Source organism: Taudactylus pleione, unplaced genomic scaffold (genome assembly GCF_031769625.1).
Source record: "Taudactylus pleione unplaced genomic scaffold, aTauple2 ptg000189l, whole genome shotgun sequence".
NCBI lineage: Eukaryota > Metazoa > Chordata > Amphibia > Anura > Myobatrachidae > Taudactylus > Taudactylus pleione.
In genome coordinates, this window is record NW_028284591.1 from 2,671,769 (window position 1) to 2,686,703 (window position 14,935).

At 46.7% G+C, this 14,935-nt stretch overlaps 1 protein-coding gene across 1 annotated transcript in view; it reads left to right on the forward strand.

The window, feature by feature from the left end:
- Positions 1 to 950: 950 nt before the first annotated feature.
- Positions 951 to 14,935, forward strand: part of ST8SIA3 (ST8 alpha-N-acetyl-neuraminide alpha-2,8-sialyltransferase 3) — a 30,470-nt gene continuing 16,485 nt past the window's right edge. The window contains exons 1-2 of the mRNA XM_088476524.1: positions 951 to 1,129; positions 6,064 to 6,186. Of these exons, the coding sequence (XP_088332650.1) occupies positions 951 to 1,129; positions 6,064 to 6,186 (302 nt within the window). The remainder of the gene's footprint in view (positions 1,130 to 6,063; positions 6,187 to 14,935) is intronic.

Sequence of the window (14,935 nt, forward strand, 5' to 3'; positions counted from 1 at the left end):
CAAAATGCTACATTACAGTGTCACAGCTGCTGACACTACAACGTAGCATTTCACATGCAGATATAACCAATAGACGCTGCAGCATGCACACTTTTGTGAGCAACTCAAAATCAGGTCCCCTGGCTCTGACACACAAACAGTGCTTCATTCATTTTCAGCACAGTATCGATTTAATCTGTGGGGATAGACCATTCTACCAATGAATCTGTCAACTACAGCATTCCAGCCTCCTAATTATTATATTATACATGGAATAAGAGGAGGTTTCCAGGCTTCTATATACCACCTGAGAATGATGTAAGCAGACGTCATTTGGCTGCAGTTGTTTTATTCAGTCCCCTATGTGCATATCTCTGGCATGGCTGTGTGAGGAATATTCTGTGACGTTAAATATGAAATATTAGAGTGTATTTCCTGGTGCTGTCACACACAGCTTTCTCTTGGCTGCTCCCTGTGGTATCCCTGGCACAGGAAAGCACTGTGTATGGGATGCAGTACGCATGCGCACAGCCTCCTGATGCATATGGATAGCTGCTGCTGCTGAGCTATGTATTAACTAAGTAATAGCAGTGAGTGAGGAATTCCTGGGTGATTTTTACGACCTTTTTCTCCCTTAGACTAGAGCCAGTGCACTAATGCAATCGCCCCCGTCGAGCTGTTCCATTATTCCAGTCACATTTGTCTTGGAGAGTGAGGGAAGGCTGTTAGCTGAGTGTGCACAATAAGGGGGGATATGACCACAGACGTATCACAAACGCAACCAGCTGCCATTTCCACTCTGCAGCTCAGCCCTCCATTTTATTTGTAATTCTTCTTTTGGCTGTGGCTCTACCTCGTCCTATGTGGATTATCTTTGCTGCAATTTGCTTTTTTTTTCTAACCCCCCGCTTGTGCATCTCCCCCCAGCCGACCTAGTTCCGGCGCTTGCACTGAGCTGGCTTTCCCCAGGGATGAGAATTTGCAAGATGGTCCGGGTGGCTAGTGTCTTGGGTCTGGTCATGCTGAGCGTCGCACTGCTCATCTTATCCCTCATCAGCTATGTGTCTCTGAAGAAAGAGAATATATTCACCACCCCTAAGTATGCCAGCGCCGGGGGCCCCAGAATGTACATGTTCCATGCTGGATTTCGGTAAGTGCACCCCCTTTCTAACATTGCATGCTTCTGTGGATGCGCCAGGCTCAGGGTTTGGGAGGGGGGATTTGGGCTTTTTTTGGTGTCATTGTTTTAATTGCATGTTTATTCCACCCTTGTGCACGTAGCCGGCTGGCCTGGCAGTGCTGCTGAGATTGCACATCTTCATCATGGTGCATGCCTGATATATATTCCAGGGCCATCCGCTCTGCGCAAGCGCACCGAGCTCCATGCGTCTCACAGTGCAGGGGGACCCTTGCTTCTCATCATAAGGAGGTCGTGATTTACTCATCATAGAGAGGCCATGATTTACTCATATTGATAGTGAGATCCACATGCGTGATGTCACTCATCTGCAGCGCCTCCTATATACATATAACATCATTATATGACTTACTGACAGTGCTGAGCTCCAACATCATCAGAATTGCCAAAAATTAGGGAATGAAAAAAAACCACACACATGCTTTGTATTACTGTGCAAGATAAAACTGGGGAGGTTAAGATTTGCAACGTGCTGCAGGTTTTATCAGGCGAGTCTGGAGCTGTCCCAGGTGCTGAATGTATATTACACCGGGAGTACACGTCAGGGAGCTCTCCAGGGTACTGACTGAGTGACATCCTCAATTGATAAAGCTTTACCCGCACCTACAGTTCCAGGTAGTCTACAGACACTGGGGTGAATTTACTAAAGTGAGAGTTTTTAGAAGAGAGCTTTAAAAGTGATGTTGCCCATAGCAACCAATCAGATCCTACTTAACATTTAACTAGCACCTCCTAGAAGATAATAGCTATCATCTGATTGGTTGCTATGGGCAACATCACTTTTAAAACTCACTTCTAAAAACTCTCACTTTAGTAAATTTACCCCACTGTGTTTTCATGGACTGAAAAAGGGATATAAAGTGTTTCCTATGGGTTCTTATTTATCTCCTTAGAAGTGTGCAAACTTTACAATTTTGACCAAAGTACCAAAAACATGCAATGAATTTAATATATATATATATATATATGTATATATATATATGTATATTATACTCTAGGCTTCATAATTTGATATTTATTTGTAAGTATTTATAATGCAATGCTATAACAATCACAGTAGGCATTATAGTGCTACATTCCCCCCTCTAGACTGGGCAATGCTTACATGCATCTGCTAGGTCTCTAAAAAGTTTTGTGAAATATACATTCTCTCATGTATACACTTATATCCATTGTATAATGGTATAATATTAACTCACTGTCACAATATTTCATGGCGTGCATGGTACATGTGGTAAGAATGCAAGTTCTAAGAAAAGATTTCTCTGGAAGAAAATATTTCATACATTGGAGACTGCAAAAAAAAAACCATCCATGAACAGACGGCGTAAATTCCCTGGAAAGTCACATCTGGGTTAGTGGATGCCTGCTAGATAGTTCTGGTGGAACCCAGACCTGTGCCAATGGACAGGCAAGATAACAAGCTAACATGGACTCTGTGAAACTTGAGATCAAAGGACAGCATTGAACATACTCTGTTTTCCTTCTGCATGAGAAAAGGAGAATACTGTAGTTCTGCAGTTGACAACACCACCTACAGTATATGGGCATCACCATAGGCAGAAGTATAACATTTGTGCACAGCGTGAGCATAAAAATATACTTTGTGAATATGCAAAAATAGATGCCATTTGCCACTTTTGCACTATTATCAGTACAAACCATTGCTTAAATGACAATATCATTTTGAATCCAAGAAAAAGAACAACTACATATTATTCTTTTCAAAGGATATTTTTATATTTTGAATGATGTTTCAGTCTGTTTGCTTGGATCATTCTGAAGGATATTTGGATAAACAATGAACAAAGGTCAATGCTTTTCAGTCCAGCAGCCCTGTAAACCTGACATGTGCATTATTTATAGGTCCTAGAGAGCCCCTGCAAATTGAATAGTTTTATAGGGGTAATTCACTTCTTCTTGGTCAACAATAAAAATTCACATATTGGTTTTGTTAGCACTTTATTTTCACCTTGCAGTCTAAATAAACATTTCTCAGAATTGAAATCAGTTTCCCTTTAATGAACCCCAAACTGTCCTTTATGAGAATGCATCATTAAAATGGTCAAAATCTGGCATTTGGCAGCTGGAGCGCCTGCTTAAGTTTAACGCTAGTATTTACCAGCAGCATGACCACTATTCCAATCACGTGTATTATATAAATCCTCTGGTTCGAACAGATTAAGCTAAACAACTGGAGTGCCTCTGAGTAACACAAGTTATTGTGCTGTAACAGCTGGCGAAGAACTATTTAATTGCTGCCGATTGCACCACAAGTACATTTGCTGAGCTGCTGTGAAATTTTGATCAGCTTGTCATCCAACTACACAAAATGTACAGTAATTGCATACATTTGAAAAGCAGGGAACAATGTAAAACTCCAGCATGTAATTATTACACTTATATCTCTTTATATTGTTGCGTGTGTGTGTATTACTGACGTATTACTAATGGATTTGCCTCATATTATTGCCACACTTAGGTACATTTAGTTTGATTCTGTTAATGTTGTATAAGTTTGTTGACCTTATAATTATAATGCAGAAATACATACTTTCATAAAACGCCATTCAAGACTTCAATGTAGGTTTTTAAATCGGTTTATACGACTGAATCTGATACATTTGGCTTTGTCTTCTTCTGAAGTGTGGTAGTTGTTTTGTCCTAATCTTATCATCTCACTGTCTTCAGGCTCACTTTTTCTAGGCCAGCCACCACCAAACTATTTCCAAACTTTGTTTTCAAGTTGCAGTTGTATAGCTGCTTCCACAACCACTTTCATCTCCATAGTGACAATTTTACTGCTTTGTTCTCAGTGCACATCTTTAGTTTATGCCAAATATTTTTACAAGCATGGTAGAGTTGCCTAGTACCCAAGATTACTCTTTCCTCTAGGACATTGGGGGTCATTCAGAGTCGGCCGCAAGAGCTGAACGCTCGCAACTGACTCGATGCTGCCCCACTGGGCATGCGCACGACGGAGCTGGCTCCATCGTGCGCATGTGCGAGACCCGGCTAGCGACGGACGCTCCGTCGCTAGGGGTCTCTCAGCAGACGGGGAGAGCTGTCGATGGTGAGTGAGAGCTCGCCCCGTTTGGGAGGTGGGCAGGGGGCATGCCTGCCCAAATGGAGGCGTTCCCGCCGGAACGCTTGCCGTTTGGAGGTGGCCCCACTGACATCATTGCTGATGTCAGTGGGGACCTTCCTGCTAGATCAGATCAGGAAGCTCCCTGGGGCTTACGAGTGCCCAGACCCAACCTTACGAGTGCCCAGACCCAACCTTAGGGTCTGGTCGTAAGCCCCGATGGTCACGATGGTCTTGACCATCTCGACCATAACCCATGTCGACAAGGAGGCGGTCGTTCAGGATGCAAGCGGCCACCCTGATTCAGAGCGACCGCTTGCAACTAATGACCACCTCTGAATGAGGTCCCTTATCATATAAGAGATGGCATGAGGTCACTGGCCACATGAAGGGGGAGATGTATCAAACCTTGGAGAGAGATAATGTGGAGATAATGTACTGACCAATCAGGTTCTACCTTTCATTTTTCAAACACAGCCTGTGACATTAGAGTTAGAAGCTGATTGTTTTGTACTCCGAGTTTTGATACATCTGCCCCCGAACCCTCATATAACATGAATTTCTCTAATTGGAGGATTATCCATGACCTTGCCTATCCTACAGGAAGCTACAGCTGCCAAACCATTTTGGCTGTGCTTCCAACATGCTTGCTCACTTCCTCTTAACCCCCAAACAGAAATTGCCACCGGTCCCCTTACTACTGGTACATCCCTTTTCAACTGCATATGCTGCACATTTATTCCAATTATCTAGTTCTCTTTCAGCAAGATAATATTTTCGACACTTGTCATGAAACCAAATAGCTCACACAACCATAGAACCATAAGAGCTGCTCAACACAAGTTTAAGATGTTCAGAACATGGCTTCTTCATGCTGTGTACTTGTGGGTCAAGGAAGGCAGACAAAGAGCTGGATTCTTCAGAGGCGCCTTAGGACTGGATTCAATTAGCTACTGAAGCGGCTCCGCTCGTTACGTCTCGGAAGGCTGATTTAGTTCTCAGCCTGCAGAGGTGCGAGCAGAATCAGCCTACTGTAACTGGCCAAAAAATGCGCAACGCGAGCTGCCCATGTAATTGAATCTTAGTGGGTATTCATTTCATGGCGATGTCTGCAAAGTGCCTTTGGAACGCCATTGGAACAGGCTCACCATGGCCACCAACATTGCCAGTTTTGTTGGCACCCTATAGATGTGCATAGGAAAACAATCGGTGGTAGACTAATTTAACACTTGGGAAACATTGTAGCGAAATATTGATTTCCCACTTTGCAGAGCAACATGTCCAGCAAATGAATGTGACTGAGTGAATATTGCTGCTCTTATGACCAGAATAAAGATTTTGGGTGCCCCAGAGCAACTAAGCATGTGGTAGTCCCTGGCAATAAAATTGGCTCCATCACTTTTTATACTTTAACAAGGGATGGGGGTCAGGTTTGCAGAAAGAGAAGGAGCCCTATGCATGTCACGCTGCCGCATCAGATTGGGTAAGTATGCAACAGCAGTGGGAAAATGTGCTGGTCACTATATGTGCTCCACCCATAATCTTGTGTGCTCCACCCATAATCTTGTGTGCTCCACCCATAATCCTGCATGCACCGCCCATAATCACGTGTGCCCCGCTCATAATCATGTGTGCCCCGCTCATAATCATGTGTGCCCCGCTCATAATCATGCATGCCTTTCCACCATCCTGGGTGCTCCGCCCATAATCAGGCTTATTCTGTGTTTGACATATCTCGCCATTACTGTATAGTCATCTGTGCATACATTTTATCTCATTATATGTTATACATTAAATATAGGTCGCAGTTTGCAATGAAGTTTCTGGATCCCTCATTTGTTCCTATAACAAACTCGCTGACACAAGAACTGCAAGAAAAACCAGCCAAGTGGATATTCAACCGAACAGCGTTTGCACGGCAGAAGTGAGTTTTTCACAAGTACCTTTGGAATGTCACGCTGTATGTATAAAAATTCCCACCAGTTATCATTACAGACTCTTTGGGCCTGCTGCAGTGTCAGTGCTGCACATGGTTAGCCGATGATTTAATTATGACCATGCGTCCCAATTGTTAGCGCTCAAAGGTGCAGAACAGAATCGAATGCAAGGTCTGTGAAAACAGGGTGTGGCTAAGCAGCTGCGGACGTCTCACAGGTGTGTCGCTGTAAGCAGCCGCATTCAAAGATGTATAATTGATCACACACAAGGCCATAATTAGACAGCAGAACTACTCGGGCCATAGGGCCGTTGCAAATTTTGTTGGTGCACTGATAGTGAGTCTAAAGACGCAATGAGACGCAACTTTAGCCCCAGAAGTCGCTTCTGCCGTGGCCTTATCATAAAGACGTAGTCACATCTAAGTGCGATTCAGAATCAGCCCATTTATGTCCTGAATGGCTATAAACTTATACATTTATAAATTCACACTTTGATAGTGAGTTTTGTTTACTACATTGCAGGCAATAGTTACGCTTTACCGCACTGTGACTAATGTTAAAGAGGTTTTCCACCCTCAGGCAACCGTAATTTATCATTAGGCATATTCTCTTTTAAGTGATTTAATAAACATGTTGCTTTATTTTCCTGACTTCCTGCTGTGCTGTTCCTCAAAGGACGTAAGTAATCTAGAAAAAGGTTATCTACATTATTTTGTGCTCAGATACCAAATAAAGATGCTATAATGTCACCCTGCCAGAGTGCATTCTGGGCCTGATTCTGAATCGGAGGTTAGTCCAAATGCGCACAGATCTCGAGGATATCTGCAAACTGCACGTGCGCTGCGGAACGCGACTTCGGACTGTGCATGGACACTATCGCGCATGCGCACGCGGATGATGGTGGTAAGTGCAGGCAGAGTGATCCCTCTACTGACAGATCTCATTTTGCATTAAACGTCCATTTCTGGGTGGCAACAGGGTGGTTACCGCGCAGATCCAAGGAGCAGGTCTGTCTCGTGGCAGTGTCATGGGAGTGTTGCGGGTGCTTAGACTGACTTCCGTGCTCACTTGGAGTATGCCGATGGGGGTGAGGTGCCTGTTACTGATGGATCTTTTTACCCACCATGGCGCCGAAAAAAAAAATAGGCAGCACCATCTTCCGCATAAAGGGTATTCGGCATAGATGGGCAGATACTCGCATTAGTGTAAGGTATTAAGAGAGCTGCCGCTGCCGAACTGAGGGCCTGATTCAGCTTGGACTGCAGTTGCTAATATGCATGCAATTGGCCAATTGTTGTGTTCTGCGCATGCGCGCTGGCCACTGCGATCGGGGCTGCGATCACAGTGACTATGCAGACCCATGGCAGAGTGATTGACAGGACGTGCCGTTTGTGGGTTGTGAGAGGGGTGGTGGTCGGAGAAACGCAGGTGTGCCAGTGCGTTTGAACGCCGTTGCAGGGGCGTGCATAAATTAACCACTGCGATGCCATACGCAGTCTGAGGACTCATAGCGTGCGCTGAAGTTAGCAATTTCTGAGTAAGGTCAGAGCTTGTGCAAGTGTACGTGAGGCTGCGATGGTGCTCAATTGTACCGATGGTTTCACAGTCTTGCTAAACATTACGGATGTGTGTAAGATAAAGTGGGTGTCCTTGTGTAGTGCTGCGGCGGCATAGCGATCGTAATGGATTAGCGTACTATCGCAGTTCAACTGCAGGCGTAATCGCACAAATATGCTGTTGCAATTGGGACAGAGAGTATCAGATATGGGACCGGCAAAGTGATAGGCGTCCCTGGGTACTGATTGGGAGGTGGCCTGAAGTAAACGCAAAGTCTGTCTCATGGGCGTGTTATGGGATTGTCGTGGGCGTATTATGGGAGCATGTTATGGGAGTGTTGTGGGCGTGTTATGGGAGTGTTGTTGCCGTGTTATGGGAGTGTCATGGGCGTGTTATGGGATTGTCGTGGGCGTATTATGGGAGCATGTTATGGGAGTGTTGTGGGCGTGTTATGGGAGTGTTGTTGCCGTGTTATGGGAGTGTCCTGGGTGTGTTATGGGAGTGTCGTGGGCGTGTTATGGGAGTGTTGTGGGCGTGTTATGGGAGCGTGTTATGGGAGTGTTGTTGCCATGTTATGGGAGTGTCCTGGGTGTGTTATGGGAGTGTCATGGGCGTGTTATGGGAGTGTCATGGGCATGTTATGGGTGTGTCGTGGGCGTGTTATGGGAGCGTGTTATGGGAGTGTCATGGGTATGTTATGGGAGTGTTGTTGCCATGTTATGGGAGTGTCGTGGGTGTGTTATGGGATTGTCGTAGGCATGTTATGGGAGTGTCATTGGCATGTTATGGGAGTGTCGTGGGCATGTTATGGGAGTGTTGTTGCCATGTTATGGGAGTGTCGTGGGTGTGTTATGGGATTGTCATGGGCATGTTATGGGAGTGTCGTGGGTGTGTTATGGGATTGTCGTAGGCATGTTATGGGAGTGTCATTGGCATGTTATGGGAGTGTTGTTGCCGTGTTATGGGAGTGTTGTTGCCATGTAATGGGAGTGTCGTGGGTGTGTTATGGGATTGTCATGGGCATGTTATGGGAGTGTTGTTGCCATGTTATGGGAGTGTCGTGGGTGTGTTATGGGATTGTCGTAGGCATGTTATGGGAGTGTCATTGGCATGTTATGGGAGTGTCGTGGGCATGTTATGGGAGTGTTGTTGCCATGTTATGGGAGTGTCGTGGGTGTGTTATGGGATTGTCATGGGCATGTTATGGGAGTGTCGTGGGTGTGTTATGGGATTGTCGTAGGCATGTTATGGGAGTGTCATTGGCATGTTATGGGAGTGTTGTTGCCGTGTTATGGGAGTGTTGTTGCCATGTAATGGGAGTGTCGTGGGTGTGTTATGGGATTGTCATGGGCATGTTATGGGAGTGTTGTTGCCATGTTATGGGAGTGTCGTGGGCATGTTATGGGAGTGTTGTTGCCATGTTATGGGAGTGTCGTGGGTGTGTTATGGGATTGTCATGGGCATGTTATGGGAGTGTCATGGGTATGTTATGGGAGTGTTGTTGCCGTGTTATGGGAGTGTCGTGGGTGTGTTATGGGAGTGTCATTGGCATGTTATGGGAGTGTCGTGGGCATGTTATGGGAGTGTTGTTGCCATGTTATGGGAGTGTCATGGGTATGTTATGGGAGTGTTGTTGCCGTGTTATGGGAGTGTCGTGGGTGTGTTATGGGAGTGTCGTGGGTGTGTTATGGGAGTGTCGTGGGCGTGTTATGGGACTGTCGTGGGCATGTTATGGGAGTGTCGTAGGCATGTTATGGGAGTGTCGTGGGTGTGTTATGGGAGTGTTGTTGCCGTGTTATGGGAGTGTCGTGGGTGTGTTATGGGAGTGTCATTGGCATGTTATGGGAGTGTCGTGGGCATGTTATGGGAGTGTTGTTGCCGTGTTATGGGAGTGTCGTGGGTGTGTTATGGGAGTGTCGTGGGTGTGTTATGGGAGTGTCGTGGGCGTGTTATGGGAGTGTCGTGGGCATGTTATGGGAGTGTCGTGGGCATGTTATGGGAGTGTCGTGGGTGTGTTATGGGAGTGTTGTTGCCGTGTTATGGGAGTGTTGTGGGTGTGTTATGGGAGTGTCATTGGCATGTTATGGGAGTGTCGTGGGCATGTTATGGGAGTGTTGTTACCATGTTATGGGAGTGTCATGGGTATGTTATGGGAGTGTTGTTGCCGTGTTATGGGAGTGTCATGGGCATGTTATGGGAGTGTCGTGGGCATGTTATGGGAGTGTCGTTGGCATGTTATGGGAGTGTCGTGGGCGTGTTATGGGAGTGTCGTGGGCATGTTATGGGAGTGTCATTGGCATGTTATGGGAGTGTCGTGGGCATGTTATGGGAGTGTTGTTGCCGTGTTATGGGATTGTCATGGGTATGTTATGGGAGTGTTGTTGCCGTGTTATGGGAGTGTCATGGGCATGTTATGGGAGTGTCGTGGGCATGTTATGGGAGTGTCGTGGGCATGTTATGGGAGTGTCGTAGGCATGTTATGGGAGTGTCATGGGTATGTTATGGGAGTGTTGTTGCCGTGTTATGGGAGTGTCGTGGGTGTGTTATGGGATTGTCGTGGGCATGTTATGGGAGTGTCGTGGGCATGTTATGGGAGCGTGTTATGGGAGTGTCATGGGCGTGTTACGGGAGTGTCGTGGGCGTGTTATGGGAGTGTCGTGGGTGTGTTATGGGAGTGTCGTGGGTGTGTTATGGGAGTGTCGTGGGCGTGTTATGGGAGTGTCATAGGCATGTTATGGGAGTGTCATGGGTATGTTATGGGAGTGTTGTTGCCATGTTATGGGAGTGTCGTAGGCATGTTATGGGAGTGTCGTGTGCATGTTATGGGAGTGTTGTTGCCGTGTTATGGGAGTGTTGTGGGTGTGTTATGGGATTGTCGTGGGCATGTTATGGGAGTGTCATGGGCATGTTATGGGAGCGTGTTATGGGAGTGTCATGGGCGTGTTACGGGAGTGTCGTGGGCGTGTTATGGGAGTGTCGTGGGTGTGTTATGGGAGTGTCGTGGGTGTGTTATGGGAGTGTCGTGGGCGTGTTATGGGAGTGTCGTGGGAATGTTATGGGAGTGTTGTTGCCGTGTTATTCTGAGAATCCCAACGGTCACAGGGGCCCCTACGTCCAGGGGAAGCCCACACACCACACACCCTGCACCTGAGTGTCGTGGGAGTGTTATGGGAGTGTTGTTGCCGTGTTATGGGAGTGTTGTTGCCGTGTTATGGGAGTGTCGTGGGTGTGTTATGGGAGTGTCATGGGCATGTTATGGGATTGTCGTGGGCGTGTTATGGGAGTGTGTTATGGGAGTGTCATGGGTTTGTTATGGGAGGGTTGTTGGTGTGTTGTAGGGAGTGTCATGGGCATGTTATGGGAGTGTCATGGCCGTGTCAGTGAAAGTGGATGCATTCCCAGAAGCAGAGCCGAAGCCGCAGAGGCCACAAATGGAGAAACTACACCTGTCATAGGGCTGGTGCAAGTGGTGATGGTCCACGTGATGGTACACCGATGTTGGCATATCACTGTTGGTGTTACAGAGACCTAGACAGCAGGCGCCTCAGTGCTTTCTCACTCAGAAGCAGACTACTGCACGAGGGTAAAGCAGAACCTAGCATTTGCATTTTATTGCAGCCGTGACTCCGGCAATAGACGCAGCAGTGTCCACCGCTGAATCAGGACCGATGTGCCCACATGTGCATGCTCAGAACATTGGGCCTAATTCAGAGGTGGATGCTAACGTAATCCCGTATGTAGTGGTCGTGCAGTAACATGCAATTGTTGCAGACACTGGGATTTGTATTGAGATGCCCACTAGCGGCCCCATCTCAGAATGTCCATGGGAAGTAGCCACCAGAGCCAAAACCACTGCATACGAATTTGCAGACACAGACATGCCCCCAAAACGGTCGTGACACGCCTGCAGTTATGTCACCACGACACCCCGTTACCTTCCACAAACGCTCCCTATCTGTCAATCACACTGCGTCCTAGTCCAAACTGCGAGTGCCGTCGGTAATGGAACTTGGCGCATGCACAGAGCGACTCATGCACATTCACAGTATAAGAAAAAATCGTTCAACTGCGCCTGCATCGGCAATTCCGTCCAACTGGTCTTTGAATTTGAAAAGATGGAGGCGTTAATAGCTAAATGTAAGCTGGGTGCACTCATGTACTAAATCTCCATCCCTGGACGATAATTTATATCAGGTAACAATGTGAATATTTATGCTTCCACCAATAATTCCATTATTGGTCCAAAAATGGCTTTTATTTCAAACACTTTCTTTTTAATGTTTTTGGTGGGGTTGGGTACAGGATGGCGGTGCTTGAGATCCTGGTGGTCAGAAACCCGACGCAGGTATCCCGACAGGGTTAGGATACTGATACTGACATCTGTTGGTCATTATCCTAACCCTCCCCCTCTTCCTACCCCTACCTCCCTCCCTCGTGCGTAAACTTAACCTCCCTCCCAGCACCCTAAACCTAACCCACCCCCTTAGTGCCTAACCCTAGCCCCTAATGCAAACCCTCCCCCTAACCCCACTACTTACCTTCGGGATGGGGGCGGTTGGGATGCCGGCACTAGCATTCTGGGAATCCCAACGGTCACAGGGCCATATTTATAATAGGTGCAAAGTGTGCGGTGCACATGGGCCCCTGCGTCCAGGGGAAGCCCACACACCACACACCCTGCACCCAATTAATCCTCACCTCTCTGTCGTCCTGGCGCTGGCTGTAGCGCTGAAGAAATCACCAGGAAAATGGCCACCATGGTCATTTCCCCAGTGATCCGCGTATGCGCAGTAGAGATCTACCGGACTCCATGTTCCCGGAGACCTGCACAATGCCAGAGTCTACTGCATCGCTGGAGAGGAGAGGGCCCGATCAGAGCCTGCACACAGGAGTCCTCTCTTAAAGCGCCTCTGCGTGGTCGGTGTTATGACCGTATCCCATTTGGTGTAATATTCATCTTCATGGTAACTTCAATTGGGGCTTTTATCAGTTTGAAATGTATCACAGGACAAACCAGTGACCTGACTTTTGCTTCCAAAAAATGTATTTCCTTTTGGGGGCAAATAAAGCAAAATCATTATAGCACAGGTTCTGAAACTCGATCCTCAGGACCCCAAACATTGCAAGTTTTCCAGGTCTCCTCACAGAATTTCAAGTGAAATTATCAGTCAGTGAGTAATAAATGCACCTGTGCACCTACTGGGTGACCTGCAAAACGTCACGTTTTCCAGCTCACCCTGCAGGTGCACAGGTGTACTCATTACTCACTGACACATTTTAAAAGATCCACAGGTGGAGCTAATTATTTCAGTTGCGATTCTGTGAGGAGACCTGGAAAACATGCACTGTTGGGGGTCCTGAGGACCGAGTGGCTGCTTCTGAGACATGCACAATGCTGACTTTCATGTATACTGTCAGTGTTTTCAACTGCACATGTGTCTTATTTATTAAAAATTCATATCCCATGATGTGTACACACTGAGCCGCAGTTCCAGTTGTGAAGTGCGGTATCCCAAGTGTGGCCGTATTCAATTAGCCGCGAAAAGTCATAATCCGCAAAAAAGTATCGCCGATTGCGACTTTTTGCCAGGTGGAAACTTATCTCCATATTCAATTGCAAACACTTTTCGTGTACGCGAAAACGCAATGCAATGTAATAGGCGAAAAAGATTCGCCTATGAATAGGTGTCGAAAAAAAGTGCAAAATCGCTATTTTGGGGTGCAAAGGTGGGGAAACCACTCAGCACCCTTGGGACAGCCCCCAAAGGACAACTGCGTAAAAAAAAAACTAAATAAAAGTGAAGAATACCCCGAATAAGCTCTTTGAAAATGGGGGTGAAAAAGGGCAAAGTGGGGGTACAAACTTTTAAACTAGCGAAATAGACTTTTGGGGGGTCTGCGAGTAGGGGTGAGGTGTTTTTTTGATTGCAGGTGTTTGCTGAAGGTGCGTTTTTTTCAATTTTTAAAACTTCACTTTAGCAACTTTAAACCATGCTAGCACCCATTTTCAAGTACCCCAAATTTGACAGGAGTACTTATTTTCTCCAAAAAATACTGATTTATGCTATTCTTCACCACTTGTGCAAAGTCGCTAATTAGAAGATATTGACACACCTTAAGTACCCCAAATAGCTTTATTAGGGCTAATCTGGGGCCATGTACATTGATCCCCAATGTTAGTGCATCTTTTAGGCGGTGTCAGGCTGAGTTCCCCAATTCTGACAGCATTTTTCACCTGTTTTGCATTCGCCGGCTTGTGTTTTCGCGTGTTTTGGAATTGAATACGGCTATTTGCACGCTGTTTCTGCAGCTAAAATATGCAATGTAGGAGAAAACTCCGGCATGCGAAAAAGTCAAGCGCGTGCGAAACTAATAGAATACGGGGCTGTATTGGAAATGTGCTGGGCGTTCCTGGGAGCTGGTTATTCAGATTCAGGAGATGGACGGTCTTATGGGGGTGTTATGGGAGTGACGTTTGCGTGTCACTGTACTGGTTGGGAAGTCAGGTGCAGAATCGCAGGTTCTGCACCTTCCATGGTGCTGGCGCAAGTTTCTATGGTGCGACCAATGGTGGCGTCTAAAGATGCACCAAGCGGTATTGCAGCATCTGACGATCCTCAGAGTGGTTCTCTCAGTCCTTGCACATTAAGGGCCTGATTCAGACCCGGTGGCTAAGCTGCGCTCGCTTGCTAGGGGTGATAATCGCACATCTGTGCCAAAGTAAGCATGCGCAAACCAGTCACTGCAGCCGGAATCGTGCGCTCGTAGTACACAGACTGGACGCTACTGAGTTTAATGGGTGTGCATAATTAGCAAAGTAGCGTCATTGAACACGTCACTTGGTTGTTTTTTACCTGAACTGATCGCAGTGCTTGCGGTAGGGTAGGGGCTACCTCAAGGGCTGCAAGCTGCTCTGATGGCTATCGATGTTACCGATTATTCATACACTTCCCTGAGATGACGTGTGTTAAGAATGAAAAGTGGGCGTCTTTAAACACCAGCGTGAGCTCACTGCCGTCGCTCTCTAAGACATAGAGGGCGTCCTTAAGCCAGACAGTGTGATCGCAGGATTTGCATACCCGGCCCCTTTTGGCAGCAAGAGAGCGCAGCTTAGCGACCATGTCTGAATCAGGCCCTAAGACGCATGGCTTTACAACGGGGAAGGGCTTCTAGCGGTAT